General features: G+C 36.5%; 1 protein-coding gene across 1 annotated transcript; it reads right to left on the reverse strand.

Annotated features, from left to right (window-relative positions):
- Window positions 1-219: 219 nt before the first annotated feature.
- LOC135690579 (uncharacterized) lies at window positions 220-16,339 on the reverse strand. The gene is made up of 5 exons (XM_065208171.2): window positions 16,146-16,339; window positions 5,005-5,084; window positions 3,705-3,768; window positions 2,643-2,774; window positions 220-562 (listed from the first exon to the last, which is right to left on the reverse strand). The coding sequence occupies exons 1-5, from the start codon at window positions 16,279-16,281 to the stop codon at window positions 462-464; spliced, it is 513 nt and encodes a 170-aa protein (XP_065064243.2). The 5' UTR covers window positions 16,282-16,339; the 3' UTR covers window positions 220-461.
- Window positions 16,340-20,754: the final 4,415 nt, after the last annotated feature.

Here is a 20,754-nt window from a genome sequence, read left to right on the forward strand (position 1 = left end):
ATACTAGTATAAGACTCAACACCGCCACCTCCACGATCGTTTATTTAGAATTATTAAATTGTTACTGGTCTAATAGAATTCATGAACCTTTAAGACATCAAGCCGAAGCCTACTTTAAGCAACTCAATCCCTCAAAAGGCAACAAAGATTAATAGGAGAATTAAGCTTCACGAAATGAACTTTAGAATTGAAGAAAAACATTTAAGAAAAAGACATTAGTGCTTCATTATCAACAGGAGTATGAATATGAAAGCCACCAACAAGTAAGAAGTGCAATACAATAAACATCCAACACAATAAACGTTGTTTTTAATTTCACCACGGCAATTCTTACTGAAAAGTTTCCTACCCCGTTAACTTGAAACAAATTTAGTTGTTAAAGCAATTGACGAAATTCTATATTCACGAATTCAAGTGTCACAAAAATAGAAAACTGGATCGTCCAGAGTAAAGCATATACCTCAATCTGTTTCCATTTCGCGGACAAATTTATCGTAATCTTCTTCAGTCATCAATTCATTAAGCTCCTCTGGACTTTTTAATTTCATCTTCATTATCCAACCTTGAGGTAAAATTACACAACTATCAAAAGAAGAGGTATCAGCATTAAAACAGCAGAGTGGTGGCTTTTTTCTCTCCCTTTTGTTTGCTGCGGTAGCCATAACTTTAATCAAGTATATAGCAACTTTCTTAGAGCTGTAGCCGAGAATGCTGCTTTCTTTGGAACAGTATTTTTTTATTTTTTGATGCCACATTATACAGATTGGGAGATTGATTCTAGACTCTTTCCATTGTTATTTGGACAAAATTGGACTTTTCAGAAGCATCTACATTGCTAAGCTATTCTATCTAAGAAGTTTTCGTGCTACGAGGGTCCTGGAACTTTGTTCAGCAAATGAATATGAGAAGTGCTTGGCACACAGTAGTTATTTTAAGACAAAACTAGAAGACAAAGGTCATTTGTTCTAGTATTTGAGGAAGATATTTTCAATACCCTGGAGCAAGCATTTAAAAGCAATGTGTTATTTGAAACTGCTGTTAGTGCTTCGACGCGGCTTAATACATTTTTTCTTGTTAAGATTTGGTAATTTCTATGTTTAATATTTTATTTCCAAACCTCTTGGCAAGAGCCACAAATAAAGAAATCTAAAAAGGATACTGAGCCTGAAATCCCAAGATTTCACAAAAGAATTGAAATAGAGCTAGGAGCATTTGTCACTTAGTGTTTTTAAAATCACATCAGGTCTTTTTTCGCAAGTCTACAAAGTTGGTGTCACCACTTCTATTCAATGCTATTGGAGAACTATGAGAGAAGTCCTAGAAAGACTCCATGATCGGCCTGGCAAAGTTCTTGCAGAAAGAAACTTTTGGAAAATAAGGAATGCCGACGACACGAAGATGGTGGCAAGACCCAGAGAGGAGTATAAGGGAACGGGCGAAGCATTGACGACCGTTAGCAAAGAAGTGGGCCTAGTCATCAATAAATTCAAAACATCTGCAATGGCAGTGCATAGAGACAGAGAGGTGGAGATTGACGGTGAAATAATTGAGCCAGTAAAAAGGTGAAATTCCTGGGCTCGTATATTACCCAAGAAAAAGACAGCAGTGCGGATATAAAGAGTAGAATTGGGCAAGCTAAAACCGTTACCAACATAACGGCAAAAATATGGCAGTCAGGAGAATTGAGCACTCGGTTTAAAGTAAGACTAGGTAAGGCTATGGTGTGGAGCGAAAACAAGAAGAAAAATGAACAATGCTTTTTCAATGTGGCTGTGGAGAAAAGTGATGAGCGTTAGATGGAAAGATAAAAGAACAAATGAATGGGTAAGAGGACAAGTAGGAGTTAGCATAGATAATAGCATGTTGCGAGAAGTTCAAAAGAGAAAAATCAGAAAGAATGGCCACTGGAAGAGGAGAGGTGACAGCTTGGTACTTGCTTCGATTGAAGGAGAGCAAAGGAGGAAGAAGAAGAGTGGAATGAATGTATAACATCATAACATGGCAAGGTGGTGTGAATCAGGCTCATATACATGCTTATAAGAAGAGGTCAATGGTCCAAACTTGATGGACTATGGCAACATCATTCATTCTATAAATTATTCTTTTTCCGTAATTCCTGTTATTATATCAACTGCTAGGAGAAAGTTGTTTCAGCACAGATTGATTCATACATTGATATGATTCCCATAGACGTAAAAAGTTCCATTCACTTGAGCATACAATGAGCATATGCCTGATTTTTAACCCTTGTGTTTTTACTGCCTGGAATTGCTTTATTTCTTGTTGATCCTTCCTTGTTGATCCTTCTTGAATATTTTCTTTAAGGCCGAATAAATATAATGTTTCGTTATTCCTCTAACTCTAAAACAACGATTTTGCTCCTAACATAAATTACATTGACATCAAAAGGTGCATTTGGGATGCATTTACCACGCAATAAGTGGCAGCTTACAAAGACATTAGCGAGCTTCTACCAGCAGGCTAATGGTGAGTGTTTCACTTGAACTCAGCATAGACAGTTGCTGATATAGGCAATAACTTTTAAGTCCGATGAAAACAAGCTACAATAAACATTCATGGTTAATTGTGAAGGTATGAACATACAGGAAACAAAGACAAAGGCAAGTGGTAAAGCAACATACCTTCTTCATATGGCGAGGAATTAATTAAACCAGGTGAATCAGATAAATTGTCATTTACTTCTGTTACTGTCCCAGAAACAGGCGAGAACAGGTCACTGGCTGCCTTGACACTTTCCAATGCACCACAGATATCTGAAAAAAAACACATTATGCTTCTTAAACAGCCTCTCATCCATGACACCTTAGCCGACATTGACACAAGTGAACTTTAAATTATCGAACATATTCCAACTGAACATAATTGAGAGAAAGTAAGAGATAAAGAGATAAAGTAATTGACTTAAAATTTCAATCTTAGCCAAGACTCAGTATTTTTGAAAAAGTCAAAGATATTTTCAATTAATCAAACGAACATTCATAAACTGAAGGTAAGTCAAAAGCCTGCAACATAACATTACACAACAGTATCTAAGCCTTTATTGTTGGTTTTGATCAGCTTGAATATAGCTAGAGATTGTACTAACTTTAGATAAAAACATTAGAAATATGACCTTTTTAGGAAATGCATAGAAACCGGAAAAGCTCTTTTAAGCCCCCTTTTTTAAAGCCCCTTCTTTTAAGCCTTTCTCCAACAGGCACCCACCAAATCACAAATTTTTGCAAGCAGCCCCCACTCTTTTTAGGCTCCCTCAAATTTCATATAAACTAGAAACAACAAGAGATAAAATGCAAATAACTAGCAATAAATAATCATTTTCCTTTTTTTACATCTACTAATTTTAACTTCATGTACTTTAGAGTTCACAGTTTCTGCTTTATTGATTGACTCCAATCCAGATGACAACATACTTAAAGACAAATTTTGCTTTTTGGTTAAACAGATTTCTATGTTTCTATAATAGAATATAAGCTAACTATCACATAAGCATCATTAATAAAACACTAAATAGCGTATTTAAAGTGACTTTCCTAAACTAGCACCCCTCCATATCAATTCATATCAAGCCTTGCTCTCCTTTTAGCCCCCCTCTAGAAGACCCCGGGGGCTTTCGTAGTAGCTGTATGTTTCAAATTGACAATACAAAAATAGTTTACACATAGAGCTTTGTTACTTAAACTAACCTCCTGATGAAAATTCACTGTCAATTTCTGGCAGATCAACATAAACAACATCACCGAGCTTATCCTGTAAATATTCAAATAATCGTTTTAAAAAAACGTGTATGGGAAAACAAAGCAAGAAATGTGTACCATTGTCTGTCATTCACATAAAATTAGATGTAAAAACTTTCCAAAAACATTAATTCTTAAATGCTACCAATGGAATTGATGATAAGACTCTGCAGTCAAAACGTTGAAAATTTGAGAGGAAGATCTGGAGAAATTGCAGAAGTTCTGGAATGACGACATGTTGACTTTTGTTGTGTCCAAGAAACACGATTGAGAGGAAAATCTATGGGAATGATTGAAGGAGGGAAGGCAACATATAAGTTGTTTTGGATTGGAAATGAAAAAGAAACTGGTGGTGTTGGTATTTTCCTGGCCGAGAAATGGATAAACAAAGTGATTAACGTGCAATGAGTGAATGATCGACAAATGCTGCTAAATTTGATACTTGGTGAGACAATACTGACAGCAGTAGCAGTTTATGCCCAACAACGTGGACTGAGTGAAGAAATTAAAGATGAATTCTACAGCAAGCTGAATGCAAAAACTGGAAAGTTGGCGGAAAAAGAAGTCGTGGAAAAAGAAGTGTATTCACTGCGGACAGGTGTATCAGTCTGATTGGCGGGTTAAAAAACTGAGATAGTTTTTTCCCTGAAATCAAACACCGAGCATAAATTACGTCATTGCTCAGGCAATACAAGGGCTGATGCACCTAAAGCCCAAGAGACGATTTTGGTTGGGCATTATCCAACAGCAACAAAATCTCCGAAATCGCCATTGTTCACTAATGATCGAATTTTTTCAAGCAGAAAAAAAATAAATAAATTCTTTCTTTCAAAGCGGAGTATATCGGATTCGTGCAAAAGGGAAGGAAGGGGCAAAAGGGGCACTATTGGGGCAAAAGGGGGGAAAGGAAACTGTTTTTACATTGCTGGCCCTTCCAGCATTTTTTAGGGTCAGTGGCTCGGCCCCTGAAGAATGAATGGCAAAAATTGATGTCAGACTAAAACAAAACAGATTTCTACAAATAGTGTTCAACTGATTATAAATATATATCGAGTATAAGAGTTTCAAATTGGGTAAGATCTATTTCAAGCTAGTTTCCTTTTTCTATTTGACTAATAAGTGAGTCTCATATCAGATGTAAAGGACTGACAAAAATGGATACCAGAAGTGAAAATTTTACCCTCCAGTCTTAGAACAATAACTAAAAAGATTTCCAAAATTAACAAGGAATAATAAAGTTCAAACATACCTGTGCATAATTTGTGATTCCAATTTTACCAATTCCATCTACAGTCTCTATCCATTCATGATCTTTAGAATACTTACGTTCTGTAAAAAATATTTAAGTATTTTTAAGCTGTAAGTCAGGAATTGCTTATAAAAATTCAAATTTTCAATTTTTCAAGTACTGCAGTTCACAAAAAATGTCTTTTGCTCTCTTAGCTGAAAAAAAAATTAAACAGACAATCATACACTATCATATTCATTTGACATATTTCTCAACAGCACTGCAATCTATGATAAAAGAAGAGTTATGTGTAAACTAAATACCTTTTGAAATTAAGATTTTACCCCTTCAATATTTTGCACATGTTTTAAAAAGTGTTCCAAAGTAATGACATTGCAATAATCTACTTTTAGATCGATTTGGAAATGATTTATTTTTCAGTGCTTTGATGGTTGCTGAGTTGATGGAGAAAGATCTTTTGCCTGTGTGTCCATATCTGAACCAATTTCCACATTATACTAGGGTACTACAAGCAGACACAGATCTATTCAAAATTTTGACCATTTCTGTGGTTCTTGCCCTCACTACCTCTTAGATTTTTTTCTATATGTACCCTGTGTGTTACTGGTACATAATATTATTAAAAGTTGTACTGGTATTGAAAATTCACGAGATTAGTAAATTGTGTTTAATTTGTCATGCTTTATCTAAAAGGCTAAATTTTTGCTTCTTTTCTATTCTTATTTTCATGGAAATATTATTATTCCAAAAGTAATGTCTAGTCCCTCAATAAAAGATCTCAGACTCTCATTTAAATCCACTTTTCATATGTTTTAAGTTGTAACCAATGATTATAATACTTCCATGGTTCACCATGCTTTTGAATTATTGATATCAATTTTCCACATGCTTTTTAGCCATTGGTTTTCTTTGAGTAAAGGAAAATTTTGGACATTGGTTCATAGCAGAAGCGGACTGGCCCACCGAGACACAGGGAAATTTCCCGGTGCGCCCTCTGCCCCAAGTTATTTTTTCAAAAACATGAAAATTTTCAAAAGGCAACTAATCTTCGCAAAGAACTAAAATTGATTACAATCATCAATTGTCCAAAGTACGTTTGCATAAAAAGTTTAGCTTTACCTTTAATTTGAGCAATATTAAGATTGAAAGCAAAATTTCCAATCTGCAAATTCTGCAAGATTTTCTGAAAAACTTGTAAAGAACATATTTTGCTTTGAAATGACTTTGAAAAAAGCAAATATTTTAAACATACTAGAAGCTTTTTTTGCCTGAAACTCTTTAGAGTATAAAACGTCTTGTAGTTTCTGTTGAGAGGTTTAGTAGGGATTTTCACTAGCTACCTAGCAGACTATAGACTGATGACTAATAACTTTGTGAAACCAATGACTTCTGACTAACCATATCAGTTTTTTGACTTATGGCTAATGCAACTTAATCCTAGTGCCTGATAACCAACAACTGAGGGCTCGCACTTTGAAAAAAATTATCTGAGCACTACCCTGTACTCTTTCTAATCAGAATGGCTGTAACTGGATGAAATTATCGATGTGTTGGCTATTGGGTATGGGAACGTTCACATATTATGTAATCAAAGATGGGGGGGGGGGGATTTTCACAAATATTATGGCTATTACGGTCACTTTGGCTATTTGTTAAAGTTTGTTAAAATAGTTGTTTAGAGAAAAGGGAATTTTTCAGGTATTGCCGATTTTTGATTCCGTAATTTGTGCATATTCCTTGTGTTGTCTCTCTTGAATAATAGTCCTTTTTTCTTTGGGCCATCAACTATCCCTTGATAGTGAAAACTGCTTTAAGAATGGTAGAGGACACTACTTCCTGTCCGTGGCAAGCTATTATGTTCTGCAATTCATCTAACAACTCATAGGCATCCTGCTTTTCGTACGTTAAAACCAGGAGTTTTGTACCAAAAGAAATTATCACTAACTGAAGTCAAGAATCTTGACCACTTTATAAAAATATTTATACAGAATTTGTTGAGGATTAATGCCCTCATGTAAGAACCTTCTAGAAAATTTAATGGAAAGTTAAAACAGGCTGTTTTGCTAGCTATTAAAGTTTTCCAAGCTTTCTTCAAAATTTTGTCCCGGAAAGGAACTGTGTCTTTGCTTAAGAAATTCTTTATCCTTCCACCATTTCTACGCACAGCTTCTCATAGAGAGGGAGCCTATCAATCTGCAAAATCATCAATTTGCACAAAAATGATGGCAGCAAGGTCTCTTAAAATCCATTTGTCCAAGATATGTTATCAGATATCTTTCAGACAAGTCTACGGTTTTGAGCACATGTTCAATACCTGATCATAATTCCGCACGCTGATGAACTGGAATCATATCTTTTGTAAATGATATGTAACTGTAGCGTGGAGGCAGGAGCAACATAGTCATTAGGCTAGCAGGTGCTGAGGCACCCCTTTACATTTCTCAATGATATGCTACAAAACTTTCAGAAGATTTTATGTTACCGTTCGATGAGAACGAAGTCATATATTTCGTCAAATTTCTAAATATTTCGAGATCGAGTTTAATCGAAAACAATCTCATCTCCTAGGCCAGAGAAGCTGCTTTCTTTGTAAAATCTTGGAAGGGAGTGTCTCGCTAACTGAAAAACGGGCTTTGGATTTGAGTCCAACTTTCAAAATCTATCATTTGATATCATCATTTGATACATAAAATTGAGGACAATACGTCATTTGATAACTACAAATTTTACCAGCCGTGTAGACATTTCAAATACAGTCAATTTGACAGAGAGTCTTCTTCATGCCAATACCAATTGTGGATAAAAAAAACTATGATTTTTAACTTTGGACATGTTCCAACATTCTAAATAGGATGTTTTCAAAATATTTTCCAGAGGCAAGCCCCTGAGCCCCCGTTTTATTTCCAACCTAGTTCTCTAATCCTGTTGTTAATTGCAAAGGGTTTTAAGGATGAATTATGACAATGTTTGCAACAAACTGATTCTCTGTTAAGGCACAATTTTTCGGGGCCCATTTTACAAGCCCCAAAAATAAGCAACTTTAACACCTATTGGCGCCCTTTTGCTGCCAGTCCGCCACTGGTTCTCACAGGTTTTCAGGAAAGAAAATCCACCGGCTTCAATACTGTAGCGTAGATAACATACAGCAAACTGTCACTTCGAGTGGCAACTGACATCGAATTTATGGAGTACTTTAGGATGAAAGATAAATTGGGAAACTGGAAACTCTGTTTAAACCTTGGCAACATAGGAAGGCAGCCCTCATGAACTTGAGCGATTCAATTTATTTCACTAATACTTTTTTATCACTTTATATCCTGCTTTCATTCTGCTTGGGTTTCATTAATCATGCAAACAAAAGAACGTTAGTTATGCAGTCAGTCACAAGGAGAAATACTAAATTTGTTGCAATTTTGGGATAAATTGATCAAACAGAAACATTTTATAATGTGTGATAGCTCAAAAAATTCCTTTCCAATAAAGTTGTGAGAAAAACAAATACATGCTACTTCCATATAAAACAATAAAATGATATTACTGCACTAACATCAACTGATATTTAGAAAGAAAAAACAAATCACTAAGGGGCACAGCCCAGTTTTAGAGCGGTTCTATTATTTTATCTGCTTCTAAATAAATCATTGCTGCCCTTTTTACTTCTTCAGGCACTCATCCCCCCACTCCTTGAAGTGTCTGTCAATTTATGACCTGTTTTTAAAGAATAATGATGAACCATACTAACTGAATTGAACAATAAAGGCAAATGTGGGGGATATTTTCAGGAATTTCAAAAATACTCTGCAGTATGATACAAGAACCATAAAATACAGGCATCAAATCCTGGAATGACATTCTTATCATCATGAAAAAAGTATCCTTAAAGATAAGTTTCCATCATAAACTAAAAATCCATCTGTTCTCAACATATTATTTAATAGTGAAAGATGACGCACTAGATAGGAAAGGATGAAGATGGGGGATCAAGAGGGGGACCATTGAAGGACATGCTGGCACTATCCAGTATCCTTTTTGAAGGAGAAACTCCTCTGAATAGGCCTTTTGCTGTTGATGATGTTGATTATGATGATATTTTTCCTCAAAATCGTAGGCGTACGAGGTGAGTTCAGGTAGGGTGGCTGAAATTTTTTTGCCCGAAAAATAATAACGCCCAAATTTCTACGAAGTATACTCTACCACATGTAAGCTTCTGATATAAGTCAAGAAATGATTAAAATGCAACGCCCTTAAAAAAGGTTAAAATTTTCTTTTGCGGTACAGAATTTGAAAATGGCTTTGAAAAAAGCAAACATTTTACGACATACTAAAAGCTTTTTCGTCTGACCCTCATAAAACGTCAGAATGAGGTTCCGAAAGAACACGATGGAAAATATATACCCAGTTGTGGATCGAAATAGGCCAATCAGAAAAACGCAAGCACAAGACCGGTATGGTTGACCAATCAGTGTCGCGAGCCTAAAGAAAAATTACCAATGGAGTCCTAGAGAGAAAACAAACTCCTTCTGTCTACACAATGGCGGCTTTTTCGTTTTTATGTAGATCGACTCCAAAACTGCTAGATGGAAGGACGACCGGGCTCTGCCAATTATCCGAAACATGTCGTCATTATAGAGTTTTGCACAATCTGGGTTGTCTAAAAGATGTTGACCGATGGCAGAATCACTTGTTTTGACAGTGTTTCTAGACCTACAAGATCGAGGAGGCTGTTCTCTTTGAGGGGCAGTTTTGTTTCTTATGTTGGAAGGAACATACTGTTTTATCCTATTCCCCAATCTTTGGGTTGTGCGTCCTACGTAGCCAGAATCACACTGGCACGTAAATTCATAAATGACGGAACTTTTTTGGTTGGTAGGAACGCAATCCTTTTGAATAGATGGAAGGGCTCTCCTAGTGCTGTAAACAATCCGAAGATTGACAGCAAAGAAACATTTGGTTATGGCTTGCCTAATCTGACTCTCGGATCGCAAGGAAGTGTTACCAATCCATGGTAGTTTCAAATAAACTGAGCACTTTTGCGGACCAAACTTTTGAACAGCCGAAAAACTTGCGATCTTCTCCTTAGTATAAGACAAAATGACGTCTTCTGGATAGCCGTTGTCCAGGAAGATCGTTATGAGTTTTTCCAGTTCGGCGTGCAGTTTAGATTTCGAGCAGATCATAAGTTAACTAATAAGCATTGTTAAAACTTCGCACATTTTCATTAAAAAGAGCGAATCTCTTCCACGACAGCGACCAAATATATGGATTATTTTACCAATATCTTTTCATGAACATGATTTGCATCCTTATCAGCAATTCATGCACTTTTTTGCTTACTTGCCTATTCTTGTGATCATTGAACACTTTGTGCTCCATTTCAAGGAGGTCAGAAACTCGGAATCTATTTGGTAGAAGGAGCTTTCTGTCGAAGGGTTAGCATCCACGCTTCCATTCCCTAATCACGAGACAGTGGCGTAACACAGTTTAGGGCACCTTGATTCACCGTTTTCAACTTTTGCTATCCACGGCACATTATTTGCGGATAGTTATTTTTTTTTTCAATTTCATAGACCAATTACAGGAAATTCGAAAATTGTCCACGGCACACTAGGCATTACCTCAAGGCACATTAGGCAATACCTCAAGGCACACTAGGCAATACCTCAAGGCACATTAGGCAATACCTCAAGGCACACTAGGCAATACCTCAAGGCACACTAGGCAATACCTCAAGGCACACTAGGCAATACCTCAAGGCACACTAGGCAATACCTCAAGGCACACTAGGCAATACCTCAAGGCACACTAGGCAATACCTCAAGGCACACTAGGCAATACCTCAAGGCACACTAGGCAATACCTCAAGGCACACTAGGCAATACTTCAAGGCACACTAGGCAATACCTCAAGGCCCGCTAGTGTGTCGTGACACAGTGGTTGAAAAAATTGCCTTGGTTTGATAACCTAGGGCCCTCGACCAAAAGGGGCCCAAGGTGCTTTTACGTCCATATCTTTTAAGCTTTGCTCAAGTTCAATTAACTTTTGAAAACTTTGAAAGTTCTGCGAATGAAGCTCTAAAAATCAGCTCCCCCTAGCTAACGAGAAAATAACTCTCACTTTTTTTCTACTGTGTTTGACATGCTCTACATCATTGAGTGTGACCTTCTTGCTGTTTTTGAATAGAAGTCCCGTAGCAGTTTTTTGCTTAAGTTCCCAGATGCCTCCGTTACGCCAAAGCACATAAAATATGATAGTCACTATCACTAAATCGTGCATAGATTTCTTCCAAAACTTTATTCATTACATTGTAGAAACAATTGAACAGAGCTTTGCTTTCTAGATGGGTTTTGGGGTCTTTGTCCTTGTAAAGAAAACAAGTGTCCTGTCCACTGCCTTCCCCCTCTCGCAAGCTCAGTGCGTTGCTCTTGTTTGACGGCTCATGTTCAACTTTTATCTTGAAGTTACATATCTTTTGGTGTTGGCCTCAATGAAATTGTAGAAACCTTGAACAATACCAAGTCCATTTCTCATTGACTCACTTTCTGCAAGATTCCACTAATGTCCAAGGCAGTGGACATAGATGCTCAGCGGGGAACAGTCCACCATTCGCTTTGCCAAGCCCTTGCTTTTGCCGCTCATCTTCATCGAAGCATTTGATAAGAAGTTTCTACAGACGTTTTAACGCCCAATTTGTACAATTTCTGAAGACTGGGTTTTGTAAAATTCGGCAAAAACTTCCTTTCGGACACCATTCAGTGCAAAACTGACACAAACTGATATTTGTTCGTGATGACGAAGGTCAGACGCTTGTTTCATCAATTATGACAGCATTACAGCCGCTTTCTTTTATTTCTTTCTTTTACTTCTTTTTAAAATTAATTGGGCTGTTGCTGTTCTTGTCGCTTTTTGTGTTTTTTTGACCCAACAGATTTTTACCTTATTCCATTACTTCCAAAAACTTGCTTTTTTCATCTCAGAGATTTAAAACATGTAGTTTTTCTTATACTTGGTTTTTGGAAAAGGCTCCTGCCAGAATTTTGCCCGAAAAAAAATCAGCTGCATGAATCTGCTGGCTGAAGCCCCGCAGCCCAACAAGATCCAACAAGATCATAATTTTTCTAACACAACAGAAGTTTACCTTTACAGGGGTTTTTTGCCCCCACCCCTCCCCCTCTGATCCACCTCGATCTATACCATTTAATTAAAACTGGTAATATGTACGGAAGTGAACTGGCTGTTGTTAACTTTTGAAATTTATATTTCTCATAGAGTCTGTTAAATATGCTTTCAAGGCATAAGCTGCTACCAATTATAGATCACTCCAATAAATCATTCCATGATAATTTTTCTAAGCCAAAAACTTCAACCCATATTTGCCTGTTAGTTTATGCTTTCACGAAATTTTAAAAACACCAATGAAAACTTGAAAAAATCAGTAAAGTTTTACTGCATTGAGAGGACAGATTTTTTATTGAAAAAATACAGCCATCGTTTGGAAATTGACACTAGTCTTCACACCAATAGGCATTAAATAATTAAAAACAGTGAATATAAAGAAGGGTTCCTTTTAGTCAAAACATGATATGATATAGTGAAAACTGATATATTCCATCCTGTTGCAGAAACGGCAAAAAAACAAAGAACAACATAGGAAAGTTAATCTGACATATACAAACTGTCCTTCAACCATAAATAAGATAGTTTTGAAAATTTGCAGAGAAGCAAAAAATCATTTATTTGCACTTGTGCATGCGTCAATTTGTATATTGTTTCCTTTCATTCTCTGCAAATGAAGGCAGCAAAGCTTGCTGAAAGTCTAAAATTTGAGCTGCATGAAATGTTTAGGCTGCTGTACTCTTATTCTGAATCTTCATGCACTAAAATATTTTTCATTAGAGATCACCTAAAAAGCCATGGCAAGCAAATCACAACTCAACTGGCAAGAACAATCAAGAAGGCCTTATAAAATAGTACATCAAGTCCTATTAAAAAAATATAATAAATATTATTTTATAGGATTTATTTGATTTGCAATTCTCTATTCAACTAATCATGTCAGACTACACCAGAAAACAAAGTTTCAGTTGTACATACAAGGTGCATAGTTGTAATGTTCATACTGAAGACCATACATAGGTACATGGGTACAAGTACCAAAGTCTCAAAATAGCTTTTTGTGATGTTCTAAAATTGGTGTTGTATCTTATTCTATTCAGCATGTCAAATTACGCCAGAAAACAATTATCTTTTAATATTTTTTTACTCAGTTTTGCATGCTCTTTTGATAAAATCATCAGATTTGAAAAATTTGAAGGACAAAATTTTGTTAACCATGCATTTTTCACACTTTCTGAAACATAACTTCTGGTCATTTGCTTGAAATGTAACCAAGACTTAAAATGATCAGTGGCCTTTACTTTGATGAATTAAACTTTGGTTAGACAGTTTGCTAGACGGTTACACAAAATTCCCTGTTCATTATATAGGGTTATAAACAAAATTATGGATTTGTGATCACATTTAGCTTGGCTGTGCTCCTCCATAAAACCCTTAAATGAACTCCTGAAGTTGACACAATTTCTTGCATAAGTTGAACATGAAAACATTTTTTGGTATAAAAAAAAGATGGGAAAAACTGTCTTCTTGTTCCTCTGTTATCAAAGTGATGATTTTTTTCTCTCATCGGAATGAGTTTTTGAAGTTAGAACATAGGATTATTCTTATTCTTACGTTCTTCAAACTTGTCAACCAGCACCTTGGAAACCATTTCTTAGAAATTTGACAAGTTTAGATAAAGGCACACTTTTATAAGCAAAATTTGTTGATTTCAATGATATATGTTGAGGAGATTTTTTTCTTGCGCAACCATCTAAAAATTTAGGTTGAATATCCCATTTTCACGTTTTCAACTGTGACAAAGCGCCGTTATCTGTGACGTCACAAAGTTTGCAAACACAGAAGCAGTGACATTTAGTACAAGGAGTTTGTTAACTCAACTACCATTAAAGTAGCCATAGGGGGCAATTTTAAGTCAGGATACATATCCAAACTGTCCTTTTTTGCAAAGTTTCATGCTGCTGTACCAAAGTATGCCTGAAATACGATAATACTGTCTGATAAGATCTTGGGCGGTGTACCCAAGTCCAAAAATAGAAGGGGCAATTTTCAGATGCAGTCTTTATCCTATCATTTCCTGCATATCAGATTGCCGTTTATTGCAATGTTTCCTGCTATTGTATTTTCGGCAAAGATATCAAAATAACATCATTAGTGGAGTCATGCGGTTAAATACCCTAGTCTAAAAATAACCCAAAGGGTCAATTTTCTGTCGGGTTCTATATCCTATCTTTTTCAGCGTATGAAACTGTCCTATTTTGCAAAGTTTGGTGCTGTAGTACTAAAGGACAATTGAGATGCAATCAAACTGTCTTTATAGGTCTGGAGCAAGGAACCCCAGTCTAAAAATAGAAAAGGGGGCAATATTCAGTTATGTTCTATATCCTATCTTTTGTTCCGTATCAAACTGCCCGGTGTTGTAAAGTTCTGTTCTACTATACCTACTTCAAGGGGAGATATTGTAGCAATGCCGTAAGGGGCTTGGGGCAAAGAACCCCTGTTCAAAAATAGCTAAAGGTGGCAATTTTCAGTTGGGTTCCATATCCTATCTTTTTCATTGTATCAAACTACCCCTTTTTGCAAAATTTAATGCTGGTATCACAATTTGCACAATTGTGTGACTAACAGCCCTGACTAAGTGGTATGGTGTGTTTACTGCAAAGACAGAACCAACTGCAAACCTTTTGACATCACTGATTCTTATGCTTTGTCACTCGCACTCATTGTTTTTAAAACCCATAGAATTTTCAGTTGCTTACAAAAAAACTATATGTGAAATTTCATTTCATAGGCACTTTAACCTAATAGCAAATAAAAGAGTCTGACATGCTTGGCCTCTTTTGATAAACTTGAAGCTGTCCCTGTCTATCTTTTTGGTTATTGTGGTTATTGTGGTATCAATGGATATAAACCTGATATATTCTTCAAAAGAAAAAAATTCTTCAAACAAAAGATAGTTCTTCAAAAGAAACAATTCTCATTCGATTTTGGCTTTATAGTGTTGATAGTTGCTTGGTTTTGTTACCATTGTGAAGTGTTTTGTAACACCTTAGGACCCATTCCTTGTAAATAACTACATAGCTTTGATTGTTGCTTATAGTGAGTTCTTATGAACAAGTAATTTTATCTGGCCTTATGATCTTGGTTATTACAGTACCCAAGAACATTGTTCCAAGGAATGTCAAGGAACAAAGAAGTTTCATTACGATTGGTTTCATTACAGTCTTCTTTCGAGACCTGTCTGACAACAGATCTGTCACAGGCATTTATATTTTTGGGGAGCCATCTTTTTCTAGATTTACTTTGGCTAGAATCTGTGGTAAGCTAAAATCCCAGAATAAATACTGGTTCATGACTATTCATCATAAATAAACCATTAGAGTAACTCTTGGATTCTCTATGAAGTTACCATCAAAAAGCAGAACAGCCTTACACTCAAGGTGTCAGCACAGCAATGATTTCCTGTTTAAGAATGGAATTAATCAAACGTAGCAAAAGTGTGCCTTAAAAATCTTTAAGGCATACTTAACACGTTTTACAAGATCACAAGAAAATGAATGCAAAAAATATTCTGCGATGATCTTAGGCTATCTAAAGGGCGTTGATCGCCAGAGACATTATGTTTCTTACAATGAGAAAACGTTCTAGTTTCTATGCGGGGTAAATCGCCTTAAATGCATGCTATATCATTTTTTATTTTTCTATCGGCATTTTGATACATTCTTCGTTGGCAATTATGTTGAATGTAAACGTCAGCACCTTGAATTCTAGCGCCACCCCTGGTGCTAATCAACAAATGGAAACAGAAAAAAAGGTTTATCTGAAAAAACTTTTCTTGAAATATTGTATTTTGTTGAATTTCTTGGAAGATTGCATTTTATTTGCATTTTGTACAAAGCAAGAGTAGCGACACCTCTTTGAGGCAACTTGAATTGTTTTGTCACATACCACTTGAAGTTAGACCGTCCCGTTTGTGGATCTAGACCATCCAAATAATACTCCCAATAACCAAAGGTCCAACCACTCACCGTTTAAGAGCACCCTGAGACAGCTGAAACTTCTGGAATTTACAGAGGCCAAATCAAAGACCATTAAACGGGACACAGAAGTAGCCAATCCAGGAGTACACTCCCACGCTCTCCTAGCAATGTTCCAGGCAGCCATTATTTCTAAAATTTGTCTTCCAAGCAAAGAGCGAAACGCACAGCAGGAGCACAGGAGTACGATAGACCTCGTCGGTCACATGGACAGACTCTGCTCGAAATACTATTGTTCACAACGCGGATAATGCGCAGCGAGTGCAGACCATTTATATGAGAACAAAAGACGCCCGAAGGACCATATTCTGTCTGCTAAAGTAGCGTTGAACAACGGCTGAAAAGCATGCGACGTGAAAAGCAACCAAAAAGGACCCCAGGGAGGAGACTGGGAAGAGGGGGTTTTATGCCCCCATTTTTTGCAAAATCTGTTGTTATGGGCAGGGCCGCGGGGCGGATTTATGGGTTCTGGGTCAGGACGAAAGGTAATAGTAAAACATGCCTTAGGCAGACGCTTCTAGGGGATAGGAGGAATCAGTAGCGGGGCCACAGGGGAGACTGGGGGAGGCACGTCCCCCCAGTTCTCAACAGAATCGATTTTTCATTTCGCCTAAATTCGATGAGAAAATTTGGACAGGGGTAATATTTTGGGAACGTACTTTTTAGAATGTAATTCTCTGGTTTTCAAACTGCCATTAGTTGGTATCATTAGTTGGTACCTTTCTTTAAGGTAAAATTGGCATTCCATGTTGGTAAAGAGGCATTTTCTGGTGTAAAAACAGCGTGGCCCAAAAATTTTTGTTTTGTCCCCCCCGTCCCCAGAGCCTGGTGGCTGGCGCCGCCATTGGGAGGAATGTTGTTCCCCGGGAATTTTTTGAAAATGATGGTTGCTAAAATTGCTATGGCGGCTAAACTGCTCTGGTGGCAGCGGCCTAGATAGAGGGAGGTCAGAGGGGGCAACCAACCCCCCCCCCCCCCCTGTAGAGCTAAACTGCTATTTTTCCGGAGAATTTCTGGTCTTGTCGGAAATTTAACACGATCGTTTATGTTTAACTAATTGCTATGATTTGATAGGAAGCCAAATAAACATAAGAATGTCTAAATATATCAAAAGAAATATTTATTTCAGTACCGATGTCGTTATGTTATGATAGAAACATAAATGCTTATTAGATTATTGTCGAAAAATCTAAGTTTCTCAGTCTCACCCTTCCTATGAATTTTCCTATCTAGGTCGTTGCATAACTGAATCGTAACACTATAATAGATAAAAATGAAAATTTCTAACTTATTTAGGTATATTTCTATTATTTGTCTATTATTATCATCAATTCAGTAGATAAATTTTTATATCATTGCAATGTCTGCATTTCGGATGCGTAAACATGGCCTACTGATGTAAAACCTCTTAGAAGGGGGTTTTACAAACGTGAGTTCATTCTAGGCAGAAATGCTCAAAAATACGGCAACGGCGGATAAAATCAAAATTCTTCTTTTTTTATGGCAATGATTCGACTAACGGCTAACAACAAGTTCGACAAATAACGACACGGCTTCAACAGGCACGACAAAACTAGCGACAGAGCTCCAAGCAGAACGGCAAAACTTTCGAAAAGACTACTCCTAACTTATGAAACAACCCTTTATGTAACCTAAGCGAACCTAAAAATAATTACGTAATACAAAAAAACATATTTACAGACGCTGATGCAATCATAGCGCAATGATGCAATTGTCACGTGATACTGTCCGTAAGGGAACCCTGTGTCGTTACAAAAGTGCACATTTCTGTTCAGAAGTAAAATTCTCTCGATCAATACAACAGTTTCTTATTATCCATATCGCTGTGCCTTGTGAACCAAAGGTCACCCTCTCTTCCTTTCCCCAACAGAGCCTAAAATAAGCGTGGGTCTGACTGAAGTTGAAAATTAAAATTTTGGAACTGTAATTGTAGAAAGTGTGGATTTGTAAATAATGCATGTTCTAAAATTACTGCATAAAATACCAATCGAAACGCCTTAGAAAGAAATGGAAACATTTTTTCAATTCGAAATGAATGCCCAATCCCAGCCTTATGTATTGCACTCGTTTTTTAAAGGAAAATTGCGATAAGAAATAAGCATTTCCTACCCGTAATGTATTTTGGGGTGTATGTGATATCTTTCAGTAGATTTCAGAAAAAGTTATAAAGCAATTCAACTAAGGTGGTTTAAATTTGAGAGGCATCGGAAAGATTCCTTTCAAGGCTACAGCAGCTGAACGATGATAAGTCTCTCGATCGTAGCTGGGAGGAACATTCAATTGGGCATGTTGCATAACAGGGACTATAGTCCTCCCCAACTTTCTTGCAATAATAGGTTAGAAAATGTTTTGAAAATTTACGCTAACGAATGCATCAGTAGCAGTTTTGCTGGGAACACGTTTTTGTTCTTTTTGATGGTGCTTTATCTTGTGTGGTCAAAGATAAATTTGTATTTTATCTAACTCGGTTTTGTATTTTTATGTTAACTGAAATCTATGAATTTATCTAAGAGAGTTTATTCAAAAATGTCTGTTATCTTTTACCTTGTTTCATCATTCATCATTTGTAATTTTGAAATTATTTCAAAAAGCTTTGAACACTGTCTGTGCAAACATTTTTGTCTCCTTTGCATTTTCGTTGTTTCTTGCAACATGCTGCCAGAATTCAGCAAAATTTTGCTTCTTCGGCTGCCATAATGGATAAATTTGGCCATCAAACCATGGATCTAAATTGCCTTTTTGCTTATCAAGAATGAGTACACTGGGTTGTCAAAAGGGCCAAATTGCAACTCTGGCCACTTTTGATATTCTGTGCATGCACTAGCCTCTTCCTCGAGCAGGGTTGCCTTGATTTGAAATCTAGCATAATTTTTGCAAATCTAGCACAATCTTATGACAAATTTGGCGTAATTCCAAAATTGAGATATGGTGCATGGTTTCTGCACTGCAAACAAGATGGGGGTAAAGAACATGATGATAGATTCTGTATTTTAAACATCGGTACGATGTTAATCACTTCTTTTAGCTGTCTTCTCTAATCTTCACTGCATCCAATGTCAGCAAAGGTCAGTATACCATTCATCAATAAACACGTAACATCTTTAATTGGTTTTGGAGCCTTTCTTTCTTTCCCCTTTGTTTTTTCGTGAATCTTTCGCTGAAGACATTTCTGACCCTTTACCTTTGCATCTTGCTGCATTTTCTGTTCTCCTCTTTAAAAGATAGGTGTTTTTGATGATGTCTCCTTGTGTTTTTGCAAAGCATTGGTACCTCCTCCTATAGAAGACATTTTTAGCTCCTTGTTCGCCATTGTTAAACAATCAAATTTTACATGAACGTAGATTCTCAATCTCCCGTAATTTTGCTACAACTTCATCAAGCATCTGTTTAATATACTTCATACAAGAGTCTGCTTTACATATATGGGTCTCCTAACTAAATTGTCCTTGGGACTTTCCTAGCTCATTTGTAAACGTTGATAACTTTTTGCTTGAGGTAAGTTATATCTTTCTCTATTTTCCATCTGGTAAATATGTTGATGGTTGATGTAATCTTTAAACTGCAGCGGAGTTATTATCAAGAGGAGCATAAACAAAAAAGGCCTGAAGATTAAGGAAGTGCAAGAGAGAAAAGGTACATGAACGAGCTACAACAGCAGACCCCATTACATGAATGGGTAACAGCGAGAAGAATAATACGGTGATGTAGAAGACGAGAAGGTGGGGAAAAAGAGACAGAAAATGAGAAGAGGTAGAGTAAGAAGAAAATGAAGATCAAGAAGAAGAGGGAGAACACGGATCAAGTACAAAGAAGAAAAAGAGAAGGAAGAAGATGCAGGAAAAGAAGATTAAATGAAGAAGAAGAGTATGATCGATGTTTTTAAAGGTTTATATCACATCAACGCAAAGCTTAGATTGTTTCCATTCATGTTGCTGCTTTTATCTTTCGAAATGAAGTTCACATCTGTTCAAAATACATTAATTTTTTTATAAGAAACAAAGGTCGATGTTGAGTACTCCAGTTTCTTAATGTTCTGGAAATTTCAATACTCACTGTTTCTTAAGAGCTTTTGATTATGATGTCATGAATGATTTTCTTCACGTCAAGAGATTCGCTTCCGTTCTGACGCTGTATTTAGACTTGAGAAGTATATTTCTATCCCTTGTGTCTTAATTTCTAGGCCATCAGGGCAATCATGTTCTTGGATTTTACAAAGTTTCGTTGTTCTCAGTTTTATCACGATTTAATAGTTTCTTAAAATTTTTGCTTCGAGTACAGAAGTTTCTTGATTTTTTCTGACTGTTCAATATTCGTTTCTTATAGCCAATTTCTTATAAAAAAATGAGTATAGTGACAGCGAGAGCACTGCAACGCATACGTACAAATAAAAATCGCATGAAAATCTTGCTAAAAACAGCAACAACTGGGTAGTGTTTCAGCAGTGGGAGTAGAAGGATATTTTGGTGCAAACGAAACCCCCTTTAACCGTTGCTCCTATTTGGGTATTATCTTGCAAACTGCCTTGCGTGAAATTTTAGAGGAATTCATCACTAAACATAGGCCTAAAATCACGAGGGCT

The sequence above is a fragment of the Rhopilema esculentum genome, chromosome 4, assembly GCF_057945365.1.
Source record: "Rhopilema esculentum isolate cy_ngs chromosome 4, ASM5794536v1, whole genome shotgun sequence".
Taxonomy (NCBI): domain Eukaryota; kingdom Metazoa; phylum Cnidaria; class Scyphozoa; order Rhizostomeae; family Rhizostomatidae; genus Rhopilema; species Rhopilema esculentum.

What these genes read in the sequence shown, in the direction of transcription:
- LOC135690579 (XM_065208171.2), bottom strand. Translation starts at nt 16,281, where the DNA reads ATGGCTGCCTGGAACATTGCTAGGAGAGCGTGGGAGTGTACTCCTGGA. An exon ending in GAATCACAAATTATGCACAG is followed by an intron (nt 3,769 to 5,004) that starts GTATGTTTGAAC and finishes GAATATTTACAG; the next exon opens with GATAAGCTCGGTGATGTTGT. An exon ending in CAGTGAATTTTCATCAGGAG is followed by an intron (nt 2,775 to 3,704) that starts GTTAGTTTAAGT and finishes GTTTTTTTTCAG; the next exon opens with ATATCTGTGGTGCATTGGAA.